Source organism: Zalophus californianus, chromosome 14, assembly GCF_009762305.2.
Source record: "Zalophus californianus isolate mZalCal1 chromosome 14, mZalCal1.pri.v2, whole genome shotgun sequence".
Taxonomy (NCBI): domain Eukaryota; kingdom Metazoa; phylum Chordata; class Mammalia; order Carnivora; family Otariidae; genus Zalophus; species Zalophus californianus.
The window spans coordinates 76,736,909-76,760,469 of NC_045608.1; the positions used below are offsets into that span (position 1 = coordinate 76,736,909).

General features: G+C 41.9%; 1 protein-coding gene across 13 annotated transcripts in view; it reads left to right on the forward strand.

The window, feature by feature from the left end:
- NEDD4L (NEDD4 like E3 ubiquitin protein ligase) overlaps positions 1-23,561 on the forward strand; it is a 327,989-nt gene that overhangs the window by 185,340 nt on the left and 119,088 nt on the right. For 11 of the 13 annotated variants that reach the window (XM_027575487.1, XM_027575481.1, XM_027575483.1 and 8 more), the window contains 3 exons: positions 1,588-1,669; positions 4,221-4,259; positions 6,694-6,747. In XM_027575487.1, coding sequence (XP_027431288.1) covers positions 1,588-1,669; positions 4,221-4,259; positions 6,694-6,747 — 175 coding nt within the window. Of the gene's footprint in view, positions 1-1,587; positions 1,670-2,773; positions 2,844-4,220; positions 4,260-6,693; positions 6,748-11,529; positions 11,598-23,561 lie in introns of those variants that run through there. The other 2 variants (XM_027575493.2, XM_027575491.1) reach the window with 2 other exon arrangements.

Consider the following 23,561-nt stretch of genomic DNA (forward strand, 5'->3'; position numbering starts at 1 on the left):
CCTTCCCCTTTCTTCAAAGGATTCATGGCATATTTATTAAGGTATTAAATAAAAATCAATCTATGGGTGCCTGGGTGGCTCAGTTGGTTAAGCGACCGCCTTCGGCTCAGGTCATGATCCCAGAGTCCTGGGATCGAGTCCCACATCAGGCTCCCGGCTCAGCGGGGAGCCTGCTTCTCCCTCTGAGCTTCTCCCCTCTCATGCTGTTTCTCTCTCTCTCTCTCTCTCAAATAAATAAATAAAATCTAAAAAAAAAAAAAACTAAAGCATTTATGATGCTCTTTGTAATCTTTGGAAATACCCTAAAGTTGCAGAATAAGGGTTAATAGTCATGGCATATCCACTAAAGGATAATTTTCAAATTGGGTAGAAATAAATCATCAGTTATAGGTAATTTAGATGAGTGAAAATTTAGGAGTTGAATACCTGAGAGCCCTATCTATGATTTTCAGGATTTCCAGTGTGAAACAGAAGAACCTGGATTTTAAACCCTTAAAGAGTGATAGTTTGACTAGACTTGAGGTATCCCAGGCTTAAGTAAGACTAGAATATGTGAGTGGACTTAGATTCTTAGAAAGTCTGCAGTGAGTAGTCCTTTTAATATACTTCTTGCTAAAAGTGTTCAGTTAATCTAGCCTTTACTGAAATCAGTAACATTGTGCAAATCTCTCTTGATTTCATGCACTTTAGTTCTTTGGGTTTTGATTTTTTGTTTTAATCTGTAAAATGGTAAGTGTTGGTTTAGATGAACAATGCCTGTTTTACCTTCATTAAAGGAACAATCATTTTTATATAGTGGAAATCAATACAAATAAGATGCAAACTAAATTTTTTGGCTAGATTTTGCTAGTCTGATAAACATTTTGTATGCCTAATCTTTTCAGAATCTGTGTTTTGGAAAAGAAATATGGTAGATTAGTTCTTTTGAATTACTTATCTTTAAAGTTAGTGTAGGGGCATCTGGGTAGCTCAGTTGAGTGTCTGACTCTTGATTTCGGCTTAGGTCATGATCTCAGATTATGAGAAAGCCCCCTGTTGGGCTCTGTGCTGGGCATGTAACCTGCTTGAGATTCTCCCTCTCCCTCTCCCTCTGTCCCTCCCCACTAAAAAATAAAATAAAGTTAGTGTATGTTTCATGATACTTTTACTTTTATTCTTTTTTAGAGATTTATTTGAGAGAGTACGGGTGAGCAGGGGGAGGGGCAGAGGGAGAGGGAGACAAGTGGACTCCCCACCAAGAAGGGAGCCTGATGGAGCTTGGTCCAAGACCCCAAGATCGTGACCTCAGCCGAAATGAAGAGTTGGATGCTCAACTGATTCAGCCACCCAGGTGCCCCCCCCCCCTTTTAAAAAGATTTATTTGAGAGATATTTTTGCTTTTAGGTAAGTATCATTGACTCTGGTTGATAGAAACTTTTCTTGTGTATTTCCTTAGTAGGCATGTTGAAAATGTTACTGCTTAGTTTGTGGAATTTACATAAACTGGGGCATTAACTGATATATTTGCATTTTCATTTAGGTTTTTGTCTTTTTGTATTTTTTAAATGAAAAGTATAATCTCATTAAATCTGAAATATTTTCTTACAGTGATCCGTATGTGAAACTTTCATTGTACGTAGCGGATGAGAATAGAGAACTCGCTTTGGTACAGACAAAAACAATTAAAAAGGTAGGTGTCCATCCTTAATTAAACTTCATGTAAGTCATAATTTAATCCAATTAAATTAAGTACTTTGGCGCCATAGAAGTTTGTATTTTAAGTTTGGCAGTATTTTAATTTTAAACATCTCCCAGTATTAAATCCATAAATTGAACAGGATATCCATTCTGGCTTTCAGTTAAATGATTGTAAAAGCAATATTCTTAAAATAAGTGTTATTAAAATTAGCAGTTCTTTTTCCCTGCAAAGAATACAGTAAGACAAGGATTCATTCTTGTTGGCTTCTTGTTTTTCATGAATACATTTAAAATACATTTAATGGAATGGAGTGGTGTGTGCAGTTCGTAGACACAAAAGGTATGGTTTAACCTGAAACAAATATTACCAAAGGAAGTGAAATATTTTGCTTAGTTACATGAGAACAAATGAAAATATTAATGAAATTATACATTTGTGTGTATCTGTTTTCTAAATCATTACATGATTTCATTAAAGATGTTTCCATAATTATATTTTAATTCTTCTGTCACCATGTTTTCCTGTATGTGTGTATGCAAATCTAAGTATTTACTCCATATTTGGGGCATTTATTGAAGATGTAGGTTTTTTATCCAAAGTATACTGTTTTTATCTGTGCTTCAGTATTATTTATTAATTACTATTTTCCTGGCACCTTTAGGGGACAGATAGTCCAATACTTTGTGTGATAAGCATTTCCTGGCGAACAGGATGGCTTTAAAAATTGCTAACTCTCACTGCCATTGTGCAGACACCTGAGCTCCTTTGACCGGGTCACTCTGTGTTAGGAACAGCCAATGTAGCTCGTCCTCCACCTGGCTTTGTGAGTGGCATTAAAGATCTGTTTTGCAAACAAGAGCCTGTGTTTTGATTAGTGGGGAGGACTCCGCAAGGCACGGAGGCCATTGTTCCGGGTGGCAGGCGCTGTCCCTGCTTCAGCCGGCAGCGAGCTGGGGGCCCCGCCTGGGAGGGCCGGCGCCCTGCAGCGCAGGCGAACCGGGGGGAGACCTGGGCACCCGGACGCGGAGGGAGCCAAGAACCACAGCATCCCCCCCGCCCCAGCTGAGACGGGGGCTACCGACAAGGCTTTTACTGCCCGGGGCGGGCCGCCGCCTCCCTCCTCTCCCGCCCAGCGCGCCTGCTTTGCCTCGCTCGCAGCCTCCCGGTTAGTATTTCGGTGCTGTCCGCGCTCGCTCGGTTTGCTTTCCGAACTGCTGTCGTCCTCCTGCCTCGTGGCCGGCCGCCTGTTCCTTCGTGCGCGCTGCGGGCTCACGTCGGTCCTCACCTGTCATTTGCCTCTTGCCCCGTGCCTTTCTGGGCAGCCCGCGTCCCGGACTGTGTCCGCCCCTGGCAGGCCCGGTCCTGCCTTGCCCCTCCTGCTGCCCGCCTGGTACCTCTCCCTTCTCCCCACCCCCCCCCCACTCACTCTCTCTCCCCCCTTCTCACTCATTGTATCCCCGGCTCCATTCACAGGCAAAAGTATGAAGCCCCATCCTTTTCGGATTGGAGTCCCTCTTGAGTTGTGGGCCGGCAAAGTGCTGATTTTTTAGAAATGCCAGTTCAGTGTTATGTGAATTCTGTGTGTGTTGTTTCTTTGGGTGCATTTGTGTTCTATCTTTGCTTCTTTGTGGACTAGTATGTTAAAGGAATTCCATTGAGAAAGGCAAATACGGTTCAGCCTAAAAAATAGCTGTAGACTTTGGCGAGGTGGTGATTTTTCAGTTTGTACGTAGGTACGTAGGATTTTTGAGGGATGTATTTATTTAAGAGTATTATGCATGTCCAAATGCATTAACATGTATATATGTATTCTTGCACAGTATCTTTGTTTCATCTTAGTTTCAGAGGATGCTTGGCAGCCCATCTTTTGTCTGTACTGAGGACAAAAGTATCTGTTCCGTGTCCTTGTGAGATAGATCTTTAGATTGGCATGAAGATGGGTGGATGGTTGGACAGGAATGACAGGGAGGTCAAGATTTTAAACACCAGTTATTTGGGGGGAAAATCCACTTCGGATTTATAACTGGCGGGTTTTTTTTTTTTTCATGAACTATAATCTGATCATCATTATTGTTCTTTATAAAATACTCTTCAGATTTCAGTATTTATATAACTAGTGAATACTTTCGCCTTTCCCCACCTGCTTCCTTACTCTCTGAAATAGATTTGTGGCAGGTCGAGAGAAATGAATTCATTTTCTTCTTGATGAAATAATCATATGAATGTGAATTTCTTGAAGAATATCTTCATATTTTTCATGATGATGGCTCTTTGTAGGTCCCTGACATTATTCCTTCTGGTTGATAGCATGCACTTTATGGTTTCTTATCTATGAATTACCTGTTTCATAAATACATCCCTTCCTGTCTGGTTTATAGAATAGTTTCAAATAATTGACTAAATGCTTTTTATTGCCATTTTGAATATCTCTTAGCTATTAATCACAAAAAAAATGTTCAAGCAAATACATGGACTGCATTGTACTAGTAACTGTTATGTTTCAAAGACTGTAAAAGATATTACAAGATAATTTCTCTTCCAGACGCTGAACCCAAAGTGGAATGAAGAATTTTATTTTAGAGTAAGTTTTTCATTTTTTTGATAATAACCGTTATAACTAGGTTAATATCACAATAGATTCATACTGAGTAAAAGCTGTTAAATTTTTATGTGAAATTCTTTTGAGAAATGGCCGGGTAGCCACCTCATGTGGCATAAGTTTTCAAAGACTGCCTAGTAGTAGCAAAATCTGGACTTGTTTCATTTTGGGGGTGTTTTAGAGAAGTAAAAAGAAGAGTTACCCAAGTACCATATTTTAGCTTTTCTACTCAAATTTTTCTTTAAAAATAAGGTAAAATATAATTAAAACAATAGCTTAATTATTTCTATGAGACACGGGTTATGAATGATTTTAGAGGTAAAATAAAGCAACAGAGGCAACATGATTAAAAAGAAGCCTAAAACTTACCAGTAATGTTCTAGTTAGGAAGGGAGAGTTTTGTAATTCAAACACGTGTGCGTGTACAAGTGTAATACAAAACTATTTTTGGACTTTAAATATCACTGAATTGGGTAAAATTTCCTCAACCTTGGATGTGTAACACCTAGAAGAGCTATATGTAGAAATGACAATTGTGTGAATTAATGGAGATTCCTATTGAAGGAGTTTTTGTGGTGGTTGCTGTATTTTTTTGTACGAAAATTTGGGAAATACTAAACTGCTCATCTGTTGGAGAGAAAGTTTTCATTTTCCCCTCTTCAAAATGAATATACTTTGCCTCCTTAGCTGTGGTATTAAAAACTTCTTTACCTCCAGAAATGCTCCAGATGAGATCTTCAGATTAGTGTAGATTCCCAATGAACAATACTACCATTAGACCCATTACCGTCGGTCCTGATTTCTTCCTTTCAATCACAGTAGTATTTTATGTGCTCCTAACTTCGGTCACTATCTACAATACCTGTTTTCTGTTATGTTCAGAGCTGAAATATGGCATGATATTTTAATACTTGGTGGATCCCATGTATAGCCTCTACCAGATGCATTTTAAATTACTCCATGAAGGACTGAAAAGCTAATGGGGGCAGATAGATGTTATTGGCCCTTAGTTAAGTCTCAAATACAGCTTTCCACTTGTAAAACTCCAAATGACCTAGACTCCTCTCAGTTTAACACCTGGGCCACGTTGATGTAAATTTTAGTGATCCAAGATTTTGTCAACTTGGCTATAGCAGTTTGTAAACTCTGTTTTTTTTTTTTTTTTTACTTTAAAAAAAAGGGGGGGACCTTTGTTTTATTCATTCCACAAATCTCGATTGAGTACCTACTGTGTGCTGCTCCTACCAGGGCCTGTGTGGATGCATTGGTCAGCACAACCTTCACAGAGCTTCCAGACAGATCCTAGCTAGATCCCCGTCCATCTGCTTGCTCTGTCACTAAGCAGAGGGCAGGCCAGGGGGCCAGAAGCCCATGACTCGCTCCATGCTCTACGGTCAAACTTCATTTTGTTTCACTTTTCATGGTGAAGCAATAGACCTGAATCTCATCTCTGGCTCTACCACTTACCACCTTTGTGACCTTAGAACTCCACCTGAAGACAGACACTCGCTGTGGATTCCTTCTCTCTCACGAAGGAGCAAGAAGTTCTCACTTGATAGGGTTGTTTCAATGCAATGATGTAAATCAGAAAGCTTATCTACCAGGTATCCCCTGTAGTTGGTACTTAATAAATGATAATTGAGCCTGAATGATGATTCCTGCCATTTTGGTGAGGTTTTGGTAAATAGAAAGAAGCAAAAAGACACTGAAAGCCCCAGGAGCTCTGACCCCACAGTTGCTGGAAATGGGGACATCTTTGATTTCTTTGTTCTTTCTAATTTCAAAGTGTGGGCTCTGCAGACAAGCAGGTCGGACCTGGTTGGGGCCTCCCAGTTGCCCCACATAATACTTACGGGCTCCTGGGCAGGTCACTTCACCCTCAGAGTCTCAGCTCCCCATTTGCAAAATTAGGAGGACAGTTATACACCATAGGTTGCTGTCAGGATTAGATGAGGCCATGTGTTTTTGATATTTAATAAGGAGATAGTGCCCCCAAAATAAGCATACAATAGTCAATAGCTCCTTTTACTGTGCTCTTCATTTTTGTCACTGCTATTCTCATTGTAATTACAGACCTAAGAGATTTCCTCAGGCACAGACCTATGTGAAGATGTCACCTTGGTCTCCATACCTTTTGTAGGGGAGATTTAGAAACTCTCTAAAACTATTTAAAATTTTCTTTGCAGCCAAGAGCATCTTATTCTTCTATGCCTAAATATTAGGCATAGAATAATCTAGAAATCAATAATAGAAAATGTGATTTAATAGACACAGGATTTCTAGAAGAGTAGCAGGTTAATTATTTAGATGACACAGATGATCTGGGTGCATTATAAAGCATTTCATTCGATGTCTCTTATTTTATCCGAGTTATTTTTGCCCATTTTTGAAAATACTGTTTTTGTGCCCTTTATAGGTAAACCCGTCTAATCACAGACTCCTGTTTGAAGTATTTGATGAAAACAGATTGGTAAGTGGGTCCCAGTTCTTGATTTTTTGCTTCATTTTTTAAAAACTGAATTTTAAAGCAGCATCTTTCAGAACTCTGTTATCTGTGTTGTACGTCTGCCAGTACATATGCCCCCCCCCAAGACTCTCTTTGCCTATTACTGTTTTATGATTCTAACAAACATTTGTATGGATAGGACAGAAATTTTATTTGTATGTGTGTATGTTTTCATCATAGTCGATATTAGTGAAAATCACACTAGTGATACATCAAGCCATATGCCTCTGCTCTTATGTTGGGAGTACGCAGTGGTAGGCAAACCTTTAAAGAAGCCATTACTCATGTAAATAAACCTTACTATAAGCCAGACTACAGTCCTTTCACCCATTCAGTCGTGAATCTGTGGTGATTCTCTTTGGGAAAACAAAAAACTAATTAACAGTATATAGCAAAAAGTGAATCTATATTTAGCAGGCAAAATTAAGCTGTATTTTAAAAATGGTACTTTCTCAAGGGAAGTTTGTGGAAAGTACCTTCAAAGAACCAAAGATATGCCTGAGGCATAAAACTCATATAGAAACATTTTATATATACATTGATAGATAAGATTTGGACATGTTATATATCTGTCTGTCTATATAATACATATAACTAAGATTTCATTTTAAAAAATGGAATTTCAGCATCATGTCTGGCTTTAAAGCATTTTGGCAGAATCAGCTAACCAGAGTGTATTCATCAGGTACCCACAAACCAAGTGTTCCAGCTATGAATGTGAATATTATTATGTTCTGTGTAAGCCTTCAAGGAACTCTCAGAAGTGGTATTAAAACTCTCAAGTTTTCTGTTAGTTGTATCCAGATTTACTTTTCATGAAACTTGTGTATATTTCTTGGTTAAAAGGAGTGTTCTTATTAAGAAAGAAAAAAAAAAAGGCAAACCATGAAATGACTCTTAATGATAGAGAACAAACTGAGGGTTGCTGTAGGGGAGGTGGGTGGGAGAGGGTCTAGATGGTGGATGAGCATTAAGGAGGGCACTTGATGTAATGAGCACTGGGCATTATACGTAAGTGATGAATCACTAAATTCTACACCTGAAACTAATATTACCCAATCTGTTAACTTACTAGAATTTAAATAAAATCTGGAAACAAAAAGGAGTGTTCTTATAAACCCTTCTTGCTGCTGATTTCAGCTGAAACTGCCAAGTCTTTTGAGTAGCTGAAACTTAATATAGTTTTGGAGGAGTCTTATAATACATCTCATTTAAGTCTGTGTCCTTGCACATGAAACAAGAGAGGTCTGGAGACTTTACATAATTTAAACACAGCACCCGGTGGAATCTGCTCTTCTCCTAAGTCCTCAGGCCAGTGGTGGTGAATAGCCAGGCCTTTTATGCTTATTATGGAACTCAGGAGTGTAGTTTAATCTCCTGGGCTTGGTATTATTCTCCAAATTGGAAAGCCAACAGATTATGGCCTACTGTACCGACACCTTTTCTGTTAAAATATACGGGGTCTTGGTGGCTTCACGTTGAACTCAGCGTTTTTATACCTTAGGTGATAATGAGTAGTACCAAATAACTAAATCACTTCTGTGTGTATGAAGTTATTTTCTTGTTAAATTGAATGAGAGATTCGGATGATGGTGCAGTTCTTAGCACTCCATCTCTTACCCAGCAAATACTGAATCAGGCAGTGTTGAGTAGAAGTCAGTCCCTGAAGACTGATACAGACTAATCCTTATTCTCTCATTTATTGAGTATGACAACACGTTTCCAAGGTGGAGAGGGTCAGATTTAAGGGGAAAATGCCTCTTGTCAGACGTGTTGTAATTCATTATTTTCTTTTTACTAAGAGAAATTTGCTGTAAAAAAAAAATTTTTTTTTGTTTCCATTTCGATTACTAAAAAATGACTGCTGTTGAGATGACCTCTCCATGGATCCCAAACTAGTCTTCCAAACCCAAAAGGGCTTTGAATGCAGAGCTCTAAGAAATCATGTGTGAATACACACTATCTGAAACATTGTGTTTTATGATACTAATACCTAGCTTTGCCCCAGGCTGTTTATGGAGTTTTGTTGTTGTTGTTGTTTTTTAACCATTCACTGAAAACTGGTGGTGGTGTTTGTTGCTTTGTTGGCTCTTCATCCAGCTAAGACAATACAGGACTATGGTGGTACTTGGCAGTTTTGAGCATTTCAACGAACTAGCTTCCATTTCTCTCATAGAGATCAGTTTTGGCATTTAAAACACATGCCTTTGGAAAACAGGTTTGCACGTATGTAAACATGGGGTTAATCCTCCACACCCTCAATTCTAGAGCTGTTGACAAAGTCATGCTTTGTGGATTTTAAAATAAACTTTTTGTCACTCTCTGCAGCTTTTGGTATTTTCCCCTCCCATTTTTTTACTCCCTCCTAAATAAGCTTCTGTGTTAAATCACTGATGTGTTTCTGGATCATGGAAAACAGTAAGCTTGAAACACAGAGACTATATCCAAGTTGGCTACAAATCTGATGACAGTTTTTTGAACGTGGACCTTTATTACTCGGGTCCTTTTTGGCCCTTCACAAAAATGGTAAGATTCCGTGCTTATGATAATATTGCTGACTTCTCCCTGGAAAACAGTCAGCTCTGGGCAGCCTTCTTTCTGTATGGTATTTAAGTTAACTCACTACGAAAACCACATTCACACCCTTCCTCAATTATCCTTCCTTTTCTGGTGGGGATGGGGGGGTGGGTGGGTGTGGTGATGGTTTTTTCTCCTGTCTGGCATATAGGAGAGAATGTTTTCTCCAGCTGGGCTCCTTTTCTCTGGGACTTCCATGTCTGATAGTCATATTATGAGTGAGATCCACATCCACACACACACACCCCTATTAAATGAAAAAATATAGTAGTAGGCAGACAGCTAACTGACCCTAGTTGTGCCTCCCTGCACTTAGCTATTTTGTTACTTGTAGATCATGGTCTAATTATTTAGCATTAAAGGGACACTCATTCTGTGGGGTGTGGAATCATATTTATAGTACCTTTTATTAGTTTGCATTCCGTCGTGGTAGTGTGGTGATATCATAAATAACAGAAACATAATATCGGATGCTTGTGAAAGGGTTTTCTTGCAGCCAGAGCATTTTTCCTTGTCGTTCTTTGGTTTGCTAGGGGAGGTGGGGGAAATACGGTGTGTGCGCATGTGTTCAATGCCGGCTCTCCGGCATTGGTTAGAGAGTCCGACTGCCCTGCCTCGTTCGGAAAGAACTGTCCCGTGAATTTGATGCGGGCTAGATTTATAGCAGCATGGCTTGGACTGTGTTTGCTGCCTTAGTCAGCTGTGAGAGCTCCCTGCTGGGGCCACTCCTGTCTGATGGAAAAGCAGCAGCTGGGAAGGTGCTGTTTCAGGCTCTTGCTGTGTGTAAAAAAAAAAAAAAAAAAAAAAAAAACTGAGAGCGCGAGAGGGGGGAAAACTCCAGTAAGTGCAGAAGCTGGCCTTGGAGGGGGAGACCGCGGTCATGTGGTTCTGACCATCCTACCCTCTGTCACAGTGTGGATGAGAGAGCTTTTTGCTCTTACCCAATCATGCCTGGAATGCCGCTTGCCACTTGGGTTATTTCTGCTATCTGTCGCTCCTTGTGCCGCAGTGCTAACGCTTTGGCAGATGGGACACTTTTTCTTGGAGTTTGTGTCTTCGGTTTTTGACTTCTGGCAGTGCCGGGCTTGTCGCCGCTCGCCCTCTCCCTCCCTGCCCCCCTGGGCACCATGGCCCATCGGCTTCGGTTTCATTTTGGCGCTGGGCGCAGCAACACAGCCCCCGAGTCCGAGATCCTAGACCAGGAGAGGGAAGAGGACTTTTTCATGGCATTCCACACGCTGCCGCGGAGGAGCGGCCCTCACCCCTTCGCCCAACAGGGCGCGGAGGACGGCGGTGGCCTGCAGGAGGCCGTGGGCGCGCTCAAGCGCAGCACGTCCATGTTCATCCCGCAGCTCCTGGGCCCGCTCGACGCGCGGCCCACCCGCAGCTCGTCCGTGCAGATCTCCCTGCAGCGCAAAGCGACCGACGGGGCCCCCGACGCGGGTGCGCTGCCCGAGGGCCCGGACGGCGACGCGGGCCCGGCATCCCGGGCCGGTGGCCCGGAGCCTCCGGAACCCAAGACCCCCGGGAGCTCGCCCCCAAGGGCGGCCTGGGCTCCGGGCCCGCAGCTTAATGGCACGTGCGGCCGCCGAGCACCGGGCCCCGCTGCCTGCGACGGCCGCGAGGAGGCCAAGCCGAGGGCTGCCCGGGGCCCCGAGGGCGGCGGGGGGCTGCGGATCCAGCACCGCGCCTCCAGCGCCGACGTGCGCCAGGTGAGGCTGACGCCCTTCGGGGCCGACGGCCAGAGCAGCCCTTCGGCGCCGGAGCCCAGGCGCTGGTCCCTGCAGCACGTTCCGGATGCTTCTGGAAGCTCCGGGAAGCGCTGTTTCGTCTTCCAGTTGCAACAGCCGCAACCGGGCGCTCCGGGGCCGGGCAGTGACTTCAACTTCGGTTTCACCGGCACGAAGGGGGACAGGCTGGTGAGGTACCCCCGCATCCGGCTGGAGAGGAGCACCTCGTACCCCACGCAGCCCCGCGCAGAGCGCGGGAGCCCCACAGAAGAGCGGGGCCACCCGGAGACGCCGCCTCGGGGCCGCAGGGGGGCTCCCGAAATCCACAGGACCAACTCGGTGGAAAGGACGCCACAGGGGCAGGGCTGCACGTTTAAGATCAGGCAAGATCAAAATGCGGGGCAACAGCACTTCAGAATTCTCGTGACTCGGGGGCCGGAAGAAGCCCCCCAGAATCCCGAGGAGAACAACGCCAGCAGCCCTGGTTCCACGGTAGCTGGCGCCCCGGTAAGTTGGCGTGCGTTTGCGTGTGACCGCCAGGTCTGAAGGAACTGAGCCAAGCCCAGAAAGCTGTTTCTACGGGCTAATTAAAACAAACTTCGTCCTCCTTTCTCGGAGTTTCCCTGCTCCAGGCCATTGTAACAATGTCAGGCTGAGTTCTGGGACCGTGATTTGTAGCCCAGTATTTGGTAGAGGCCCATAAAACTAGTTGGTGGTTAAGACACTGTGTGTTTAGACCCTAAAAATCAAATAACTGTTTTGAAGATCCAGATGATTCCGGCTCCCTCGTTGTCCCCTTCTGAATAAAAGAGAATTTTAAAAATTTATTACTTTAAATTAATCTGCTGGTGCCCCAACATGTTGATCTCAGAAATGCATTTAAGAGCTGCTTGCTTTGATGATGTTTCATTTAAAAATAACCAGTTCTCATAAAGGTGAGAGAATGTCACAAAACTTGAGTCTAGTCTCTTAACAATTAAGTGCATGGAAAGTTTGATCAGTTCTTCCTCATGTCCCTTTTGCTGTGGAGGGTTGACCCTTGTTATATAATTTATTGTTTTTGGGTTTTTGTCCATTAAGTAATACTGAACAAGAGTGGTCACCCTTGTGGGGCAGTAAGAAATGTGTTTTTGAAGCAGATTGGCTTATGGACCAGGGTAGGCAAAACTGCATGTTAATGGTCAGATTGCGGAGGGCATGCAACTTAACAGTGGCCCCTTGAGTGTCTAACCCGGAGGCTGTATATAGACTAGTTAAGTGCCCTGTCTCCAGCTGTGGAAACGGGCACCCTAGGACAGATTTTGGCTTTTATTTCTCCTGTGTTCTTGCTCTCTCCGTCTCGGTGAAATGGAGTACAGAAAGACAGCTGCTAATTTCACCAAGCAAATGATGACTCTGCAGCTTTCATGGTTTATAGTGGGATGAAAAGTTTTATCAGTTAACTTTCTGTTACCTAGTAATTACCAGCCACCGAGGGCTCTGTCTAAACACCAAGCTCCTTACATTTTGAAATGGATTTTTTTCCTCTGGATTTATTTGATGACTGGTTTGAGGATAGATCGTGAAACATTAAGGGAACTTTTTGTTTGGGTTTTGATTGTGCGTTGCGACTTTTCAAAAGTGGATGACTGAGTATTAGTGTGGAATTGTATCATCTTTTATTGCCGTGTTTTGAGAAATGTTTTTGGCTGTTCAAGTGAACTTTATCACACTGCTCCATCATTGGTTTGCACCATTTTGAAGGTGTAGTCCGACGCTCAGTGCAAGTATTATATTTTTCTTGGTGTTCTATAAATGTTTCTTCTTTCTTTTCCATGCATCCTTTTATTATCGCTAATCCTTTTGTTAGGAAATGTCTGAGTGCTTTGTCTTGATCTGAACCAGTATATAATTTTTATATAATAGTACAAATTTCAGTAGAATTTTGATATTATAATAGTTCTAACCTTCACCCCAAGAAAGTACATCACAACAGTTACAGGCTTCACTGGGCAAGACAATTTCTTTCTGAACTTGGACCGCCTACCAGCTGAGGTTTCATAAACAAAATGCATTCCTAAAGTTTTGGTAACTACTCCATGATATTACCAAAAACTTCAGTCATTTTGCAGTTAGATGTTGAAGACAGATGTGTTTATGTAACATCTCATTTGGCTTGAAATTTCTAATGTAATTAGGAAACAAACAGGGTATATACTAAACTGATGTGTACTTAGATACAAGGGCTATTCTCAATTGAAAGGACTGTGAGAGCAGGAAACAAGTATCTTCCAATTTGGAAATTTAAGGTCTAGAATAAAGAGCCTTTCTTGAGAATAAGTTCTCTGGTGCAAATTCCATAGGTGTAGGTCTCCTATGTGAATTTTGATACACCTGTGTATTTTTGTTCATGGACAGAAATTTATAAATGGTTGGTAAGCAGCTGGGGTTTTTTTTTTAAAGCAAAAACTTTTTTTCTTTAAGAGGCACAAACAAAACTTGTCACATCACAGAACCGTCTGCTCCATTCAACACTTTGTACGTGTTTCATATGGGCAGGGGTGTTAAGTCTAGGCGGCAGCTGCCCTGGCCTTATTTATCTTGAGGGAAAACATTCACTGGGGCGTCTACAGTCTGGCTGCCACCAGGCTTTTTTGATGGTTCACATATCTGCTGCTTCGGTCAGAAGGGTACTTCATTATTTGTTCACGTGAAAACTTAATGAAAATTTGTTGCAGCCTGGTTTTTAAATGACATCAGAAATGTTTCTCGATTGGGCAAACCACTCAGGCTTCCTTTTACACATGGGCTCCTATTGCAGTCTCTTCTCTGCCTCAGGTTACCCTGTTGAGTATTTTCTGTGTCTCTGCCTCCCAAACATCCTGCCGTAAATAAATCTCAAATGCAACATGACTTCAAAAAATGTCAACCAGCTAGATTCCTGGGGAAAAAAATCGTTTCCACGCATTAACCCCCTTTGGTGATGGTTTTCCGTCTGACCACCCATTCAGGAAAGGAGAATTGGTTCTTGTTGTCATCCGTTAGGGTATTTCAGAGGGCTTTAGGCCTGAGCAGTTCCATTTGTGGTGTTATTAACAGTCATTTCATGAATGACTTATTTTCTTAGTTTTTGAGGTACTTGGTTCGGTTATGGACTGCTTCACTGTATTTGAGTTTTTCTGAGGAAGTTAGATCACCATTTCCCAGCATCGGTGCCCCCTTTCAAAACAGTCTCAGGGATAATCACTGCTAGGTTCTGCATTTTACAAGCTGAGTTTTCGGATCCCATTAATGTCATGAAGTGTTTCAGGTCCACTGTGTATATAACATTACACTGGGTACTTGGAAAGTTTCTGGGGCTGTCTTCAGTTGCTTGCCGACACAGTTTGTAATGTAAACAGGGGGAGGAGGGCCAGTGGGGGCAAAAACAGGTAGTCTCCCACCCACTACATATACCAGCAGGGAAGGGAGTGTTTCTCCTTTACTGCCGCCCTAGGGGCTCTGCATTTTCCCTGTGTCCTCTCTGTGGACATCCACTTTGCAAAAGTAGTGTACTCATCTCTTGGGATTAAAAGTGTATTTTGCTAAACAACAAAAGAATACCCAAACTCTCTTTATTTGGAGGGGATTTTAATTTGAATCTCTTTCAGAGACGATGATTTTACTGTACAGAAAAACCTTGACACTAGTACTACCTGGTGTCACTTTTTTACCCTAAAAAAATAATTCTCTGAATATATGTATAAAACACCCCTTTGTTTAAAAAACACACCAACAGCAGTGTGATGAATAAGAAAAAAAGCTATTTCTTTCATTCACTGGGTTTCTGATTGGATTCTCTAAACATGATTTTCCCTTGAATATAGTAACAACCTCTTAATGCGATCGTATGAGAATATTCCAGTACTATGTAACAAAATTTCAGCTATTTTCATGGATGCTTTGATGAGGCATTGCTCAGGGTTGACGCGGACAGGAGCTGTTTTTTAAAGTCTCTCTCTAGTACTTCACCATTTGAAGGATGCCTTCATTTATTTCACTCGGTCCCTGTAGCTAACATCCCATTGCGAAGGCATTGCCTCGCTCAGCCTTGCTTGCTATCCTGCGAAATAGTGCTACTTTTCTCTTTCCGATGAAGGTACTTGATAGCTCCATTAGATGTGGGAACTAGCATATTCTATCACTTTGTGTGCATAATGGGGTTTTTAAAAATATCTTTAAAAGTCTGCGTAGCCAAAAAGCAGTTAAATGCTTCCAGTGATGTGCCATTTTTGCTGAAATTTTTGGAGATGGTACCTCCAGTTGGTGCTTTGCTGCTTAACAGGGCCGGGGGCGGGGGGTGGGCAGCTTTGGAGACCCGCAGAGGCAGCTCGGCAATTTACTGACATGTCTCAGGGGAGTTAGAAGCCTTCTCTGAGCGTCTTCTTCAGTGAAAAATGAGGATAAAAATCGCCAGCTCCCAGGTTTCTGGTGAGGTTTAAATGAGGGAATATATGTGGAAGTACCTGATTAGTGTTGGTGTTGGGGTTTTTTCCTTCTTAACCGAATAGTTGTAATAGACAAATCTTTCTTTGAGGAAGGTGATCAAGTTAACTCTGAACAGTCAGTTTTGGATCAGCATCAGGCATAGCATGGATTTAAGGCATACCTGGAAATATTTAATAACTAGCTTTGATATCTCATCTGTCCTAAGTGTGGCTGTTGGATAATCAGCATCACAGATCCCAAACACCACCTGTGATGATCGGTCCTTAAAAAGACTCAAATTCATTGGTGAGCTATGGACTGTAGAAAAGGATCTTTAATTGTATTTGCTGTATTGAATTTTGAAACTTTGAAACATCTGTTTTGGGTTTTCAGATGTTGTATTTTTACCAAATCATTTTGCTGTAACATTTCCATTGGTTACGTTTACTTTTCCCTCTTACAGGTTGAGGCTTTTGAGCAGCAATCTCATGTTATCTGTACAAGATCTCCGTGTTGTGTGATTGGCAAATGAGGGTAGTATTTGTGCCTTACCAGATACTGCCTTTTGGAGGGTTTTCATAAATGCCACAGCTGCTGCTCTTGGCTAAGCCTGGAGCCAGAGTTCCTAGGCATTGAAATTAATCTATAATTTTGTAACACGTTAATAAGAAAGTTGTTATTGCTACATAAAAGTTCACAATACCAGAGGAAATTGACTCCATGTAAGAATTCTCTTAAAATTTAATAAATGTTGGGTGTCTGTATAGTTGATGGTTTAAAACTAATTGAGGCGAATCTGAATGTTAATGTATTTGTATAACTTGAGATAAGGAGACATTTTTAATAAAAATAAGCTCATATTATTGCTGAGCTAGATTACTGCCCTTAAATATTTTGACTCCCCCCCTCCCCCAGCTCTTAATGATACTACCAGGACATTTGCAATAATGAGGAAAAAGCAGGAAATTCACAGTGTCGAAACTATTGATTAAATGCACGAATACCAAACTATCTTAAGTTTCCACTATAATTGCCAAAAGAAGCTTGGGAAGCCTAGTCCAGTCTAGTGATTATTGAGAAATTTAGTATCCTGTCTTTGGTGGTCCACTTCCCTTGCTTCATACCAGGCAGCACAATATAATTCCATGTCCTGTGAAGGAGAGAACACTTAACCCCATCTACCTGCTACATACACCCAGCTCCAGTTTAAAGGTTAAAAGGGCCTAAAGGGATAGAGTGTTGAAAATATTAGTTATAATAGGTATTTCAGGAAGTCTGTGTTTTTTCTGGGCAAATGGAGGTTATCGAAAGATTTTTAGCTTGACTTCTTAGGCATCAATAATGTTCTCAATGGATGTTCCTTTTTGCACCTTGTTTATTCTGCTCACAGCTTATTTGGGTGCACTGGAATACAGAGGACTATAAAAGAAAAGAGAAACAGGTGGCCTGGAAGGAAGTGGTTGATGTCCTGGCCAGTTGTATGCTGTCCTGAGTTGACACTTCGGTGGTCTCTAGGCACCACCACGGTTGTAACAGGAAGTTGAGCTTTCAGGATGGAGGATGGAAGAGATTGAATTTCAAGAAGCCTCCTTTTTATACCCTGATCATTTTAGAACCATGGGCCATTCTGACACTTTGGAACAAAGTGCTTAATGTGAAGGGAGAGGTCCTGCAATGAAATGAAAGTATCAGAAATTGATGTTGGAGGGGGCGCTCTTTTCTTCCAATTGGCTGTGGTGCCTAGCCTAGTGTTCAGATACTTTGTATCTGTTCCTTTAAGTGCCTGCCTTCTTTGAAACCATTCTGTGTTTATTTTAGTGTTAAGTATTGTGCTATATTTTGCTTAACTGGGTAAGCAGAAAGAGAGTGAGCGACCCCAGTGAGAAGAGACAGGCATTTCCCCTAGCAAATCTGCCTTTCAGAGCCCCTGGAATTTACACAGACTTCTCTTGTGACTTAATTTTTATAGATGGGAGTGAGTCAAGGGGCTTTTACGTGCCTCATATAATAACTGAGGAGTCTGTTTTCAACCGGGGTGTTGCCTCAAGTTGCTTATCTCTTGCAGGGGAGGGAGGAGGCTAGGCCGGGGTAGGGATGGTATGGGGCATAGTAAGTATTTGGTGATTCAGATAGTTTGATAGATTCACAGTTTCTCTTTCTTACTCTTTCTAGGTCAGTCCAGAACTGATAGACCTTTAAAATATATTTAATGACCCACACGTCATAATTGATCTGTTTCCTTGACTTTTTAAAGCTTCACAATCTGTTGTACTTCTTGACCATTTCTTTTTCATATTCTTTTAGAATACACAATTAGATATTTGACTCCTGAGGGAGAAAGAGCTGTTTTGGTCCAGATTTTTTGAGTTGAATAGAAAAGTTGAGTTGGAGCAGAAATGTTGAAATGTGTATATTAAGCTCCAGCCAAGAAGCCTAGCATTTCTTCAAAGCAGAGAGCTTCCAGCTAGAAGTTTATTGCGTGACCAACAGCTCTCCCTAACTTTCCTGAGGAGTTCGGCCCAGTTGACCACTGCGCACTAATAGCATAGCTCTGTGGTTCTTCTGTATTCTGCTCATGAATGAAAATACCTCCATCTTAGGATCAGTTCAGTATGTATGTACTGATTGTGTTTTCCACTCGAAAAAGATACTAAATTGTAATAAAACTCTAAACTTTTGATGCAATTTTAATATTTAAGTTGGTCTTACAGTAATAGAAACCATGTTTAAAAAAAAATCCTGGTACGTTATTCTGTGTTCTGCTAATTCTAATTAGTATGCATTATTAGGGTGCCCAGTTACTGTACTAAAGGACAAAGCAGTAAAAATAGTTTTACATAAACACAGTGTACCTGAGGGCCTGCCTACATCCTCAGATGAAATTATATTCACAAGAGATGTTCCTGAATTTTGTAATATGGCATTGTTCTCTAGCTGATGTATGCAGGAGTCCTTTTTATTTATATTTATTTTTTTTAAGATTTCATTTATTAGAGATCACAGGCAGGGGGAGTGGCGGCGGGGTTGGGGGGGTAGGGAAGCAGGCTCCCAGCTGAGCAGGGAGCCCCATGCAGGGCTCCATCCCAGAAATCCCAGAACCCCGGGATCATGACCTAAGCCAAAGGCAGATGCTTAATGACTGAGCCACCCAGGCGCCCCACAGGAGTCCTTTTTGAATTCTATATGCGTCAATTTATAGAGCTTTGAGTTCTCTTAGGAATCCTTTTAGCCAGTTCCTTTCATTTTAAAATGAGGAAACAGCATTATTTTTGCAATTACAGAGAACATACTTTTTATCTCACAGGCGTGAAATGATTATTGTTTCATGATACTGCATGTGTACTTCTTGATGTGAGAAACACGAAAGGTTGGGAAGCCTGTGGTCTTAGAAGCTTTCCAGGTGACAGGACAGTGGAGATAAGAGGCATACCAGCAGAAGCCTTATGCAGGTGCCACCCTTGTGCTGATACCCAGAGGCTGCTTACTCACAGGATGGGATGCTGTGGGTCATGGTGGACAAGGACGATGTCACGGAGGGGAAGATCAAAACCAGATCTAGAAAGATGACCAGGATTGGTCTCGGTGGATCAGCGGAAGGGGTTTGTTCGGAAGACGGAAGGGAGAAGTGACCACCAGTGATGTGCTTGCTGTGTTTGCCTAGGAATTTCCTTGATCACGATCAGCAAGTTTCAACAGATTGTTTCTCAGTGTGAAACGTTGAAGAATTTTGTGGTGGTGTAGTTATCAGAATGATTAATTCTTCTCTTTCCCATCAAACGTTGAGTTGAATGAACTCCTTCCCGGTCAGTCTGCCTGCCTTCCACAGAGCCGTTTCATGAGCACCTGCCTGGCCCAGGCCACGGACAAAGAGATACCAAGACAGTTCCTGCCATTGAATAGTGGTAACAGGAATTAAACTGGTGCCTGTAACCTTTAATGTAATCTGTTGTAGGGCCATAACCCAAACAGAAATGAGTAAGCTCGATTAATAAGGCTCTGTTAATTCTTTATATATGTGCTGGAGAATTTATCCTGAAGAAGGGCTAAAGGAATGAATATTCTCAGCCTTATTGTGCCTTTCTTTCTTACCAGAATGACATTTTAACTTAAGAAAATGCTAGTTGTTATTCTACGTTATGATATGGGAACTGTTAACTATGTAAAGTATATACACTTAAATTTTGTATGCATTTTGATTTAACAAATCCCATTTCCACTATTCAAATTAACCATATTCTCTTATAGGTGGATACAGTCATTAAATAAAATTAGTAATATTGATTGGATCTAAAACTTAAACCAAGAACTAAAATAACCTCAAGATTTATCTAAATCTAGATTTAAATAATTCTGTAAAAAAAAAAAAAATCAGGGTGCCTGGGCAGTTCAGTCAGTTAAGCGTCCAACTCTTGATTTCTACTTAGGTCGTGATTTCAGGGTCATGAGCTGGAGCCCCAAGTTGGGCTCTGCACTCAGTGGGGATTCCACTTGAGATTCCCTCTCCCCCCACACACACTCTCTTAAATGGATGAATGAATGAATTTTTTTTTTTAGAGATTCTGTTTGGGAGATTGAATGAGCAGGGCAAGGGACAGAGGGAGAGGGAGAGGGAGAGGGAGAAGCAGGCTCCCTGCCGAGCAGGGAGCCCAATGTGGGACTCAGTCCCTGGACCCCTAGGATCATGACCTGAGCCGAAGGCAGATGCTTAACCAACTGAGCCACCCAGGCCCCCCATGAATAAATCTTTATAAACAAAACAAAACAGATCTGTGAAGGATCACTCCTAACCTTGGAAGCAGAAAGGGGAATCACCAAGAAAAAATGGACAGAGTCATCTATATAAAAGTATTAAATTTCTGAACTATGAGAAATATTAACTCAGGAAACCAATAGATGTTTTTCTTAGCGTTTAATATAACCTTCTCTCACAGTCTATCTTCTCAGTGTCTGTGATCCTGCTTATATAATTTTGCTAATGTCTGTGTTGTAAAAGTTCTAGTAAATACCAGAAAAATACGGAGGTTCCCCAATCTCCTGATTCTCCCACCTCTGCCCTGGGAAGTAGGCACGTGCAGGTGTATCACACAGAGGGATGAACAATAAAGACCTAAAAGCCCATCCTCCCAAATTGCATCACTTTGTACCTTTCACATTACAAAAATGGTAAGCGTACTATGTAAAATTTTGGGGAGACTTTGTGTTTGCAAATAGTACGTTCAAATTGCTGGTGGTAGTGTTCGTGCATGTGACTTTAGAGTGACTGTCGTGCATTTAAGCATTTAAAAATGATAAGGCAAATAAGAAAAAAAAAAAACAGTAAGGCAAGTTATAGGTACTGAAATTCTTGTGTGTTGAAATATTGGACTCAATCCAGAGGAAGTTATGAACCTGAATGGAAGCCTTTATAAAGAGATGTTTCTATTTTCTGCTTTTTAAGTAGTTTGCTTTCCTATACCCTTTACAAAGAGCAGATGGATGAAAAGAAGGGCTTTTAAGATTACTGGCTACTGTGAAAATAATTTGGTGATTGTGCATTTATATTCAGGTCTCAGCCATCAGACCTTTCGGTAACTGAAGGCTCCTTTAATCCCTCCTTGTCACCAGAATTTTAGAATTTTTAAAATTTAAATTTTTTTTTAAATTTGTCACCAGAATTTTAGAATTTGAAATTTTCTTGCCAATGCATATAGGAAATAGCTAAATTGAGTTGTGTATGTCATTATTTTTTGCTTGTGGAAATTAATGTCATGAGAATAGGCTTCCTGAAGGTAACATAATTAAGTACTCTAAAATGGTCCAATTCTGGTTGGATTCTACCCCAAGTTTGGATTGCCACTTGGAGCTTTGTTGGCCGTTGACAGAGAAAGTGGTCTATATTTCATGTTTGAAAATCAAGGAGCCTAAAATCCCGTTGCGCTTCAAGTGAAGACCTGTTGCCTTGTAATGCCGGAGTCAGTTAGAATCGAGACACTTCCCAGGGACCTGAGACTTGTACTCGCTGGACAAGGGCTGTCTTGGCAGAGAGATGCTTTACTTTGCCCAATTGTTAAACTTGTGGAGGATGCCTAGAGTTTGGAGGATATAGAAACTCTCTCTGTCCCCAAAGAGCTGATCCTTTTGATGAGACAGGGGAATCACACAAATCAAAGACCGTGATGGGGGTCACATGAGGGCCCATTTCCTTTATCCGTTTACCCCTCTCAGCTTCTGACTTAACAGAGGAGCACTGAGAAAAATTAGGTGGCAACAACAATGTTGGCCTCATCTGGGGAAACCTGGAAAGGGGCCATGTGCATGGATTGAATATGTATATTGATCTGGGGACCATGACACAGCAGAAATCCTGAAAAGGCCATTTTGTGACTCTTTGGAGCCAAAGGTGGTTGTGATTGATGGAGAGGATAGCTTGTGAAAAGGGACCTGGAAGGGAGCAAAAACATTCATCTTGGAGATCAGAGTTACTGGATCCATGCCTTAATCCAGAAGGAAAAAATATTCAGGATCTTCTCTCTCTGTCTCTATTTCCCTCTTTCTCTCTCTAATTTTAATCAAGTACTAAATAGGAATTTTTTGGGAAAAACTTTTCTGTGGTTTCTTTCAAGCAGATGATAGAGAAATCTATTGACACACCCATTCCCCCAATCAGTATGACCTTTACATTGAAGAACAGCCCTAACTTGAAGAGCCCAGGTAGTGAAGTAAATGCAGTTCTGCCCTTAGTGCCTGTATCCTGGTAATAGAGCAGAGAAAGTCTGCAGGGTTCTAGATGTTGATGATCTCCATTTCGGTGCCTTTGTTTAGAACTGATGTTGGGGTAAAGGAGGTGGTTGTGTGTTTCTGACTCATGGAATCATAGTATTTATACTTTTCTAAGCCTCCCTGTTTCTCTTAGGTGAAGCTTCCCTCCCCCCCATTAGAACAAATGGGTGGCACTGCCCAGTCGGGCTGCCTGGAGACTGATGAAAATCATTTGTGAGGTTACTAGTAGATGAGACGATAAAGGTCTATGCAGTGAATTCATTGGGTATTTGGTGCATGCCAGACCGTTCGAAGTTCTAGGTATACAGCAGTGAACAAAACCAAAAAGCTCTTTGCCCTTGAGCAGCTGATAGGATGGGGACAGCTGAGCAAAAGGAAAAAATACAGATACTAAATGAGGATCAATGCCTTGGAGAAGAGCAGGGAAGGTGGGTGTGCAAGTTCTGTCTTCACATTTTACACCGATTGTGGAGGGCCACTGTGGGGCCGCGAGGATGGAAATCCACAAGGAGGGGTTGAAGCCCCGGAGTGATGTGACCCCATTTTTATCTTCACAGACCACACGGGCTTCTGTCCTGAGACGGCGAGGCAGGATCAGGGAGGCCATTGCCGTGTTGCCTGTCACCTTGGAGGTGGCGGGGCCCGGGCTCTGGCCTCTGCTGTCGTCCCTGCTCTGTGTATTTGTTCTTCCCGGTACTGGGGGCAGTCATCAGTTTTCTCAGGAGTTAGTCTAACCTTCGTACTTAGACTGTCAAACCTTCATATCTAGACTGTCATTTTCATGTTGCAGTGTCGAGAAAATGGGAAGCTTTTATTCTTCTTAAGCGAGTGTTATTTCAAGATGCTTTCTGCTGCCTGTGTCATGCCAGGATGTGGGTGGATTTATTTTTGCAGTTTTGCACCAGGGAGTCTGCTTCTGATTTGCAGATCGCATTTATTATAAGGCATCTTGTCCATTGATGAATAATGTGTGGGCTACAAGGCAGATCCATGGCTTTTAATTAAAAATAACTCATTTATCCCGCAAGGTTCACCCCTAGAGAGAGGCAGCCCCTTCCAAAGTGTTGTCCGGGAGCAGGGGTTTTTCCATCCGTCTTCCCATTTCTGAAGTCCCTTGGTTGCGTCCTCTGGTTCATCGTGTGTTTCCCTGATGGGCTGAGAACTTGAAACAGACCCACACGATCTCAGTTCATGGAGAGGATCTGAGATGGGGAGAGAACTTTTAAGTTGCTTTAAGGAAGGAGATGCTCGTTGGTCTCAGCTCCT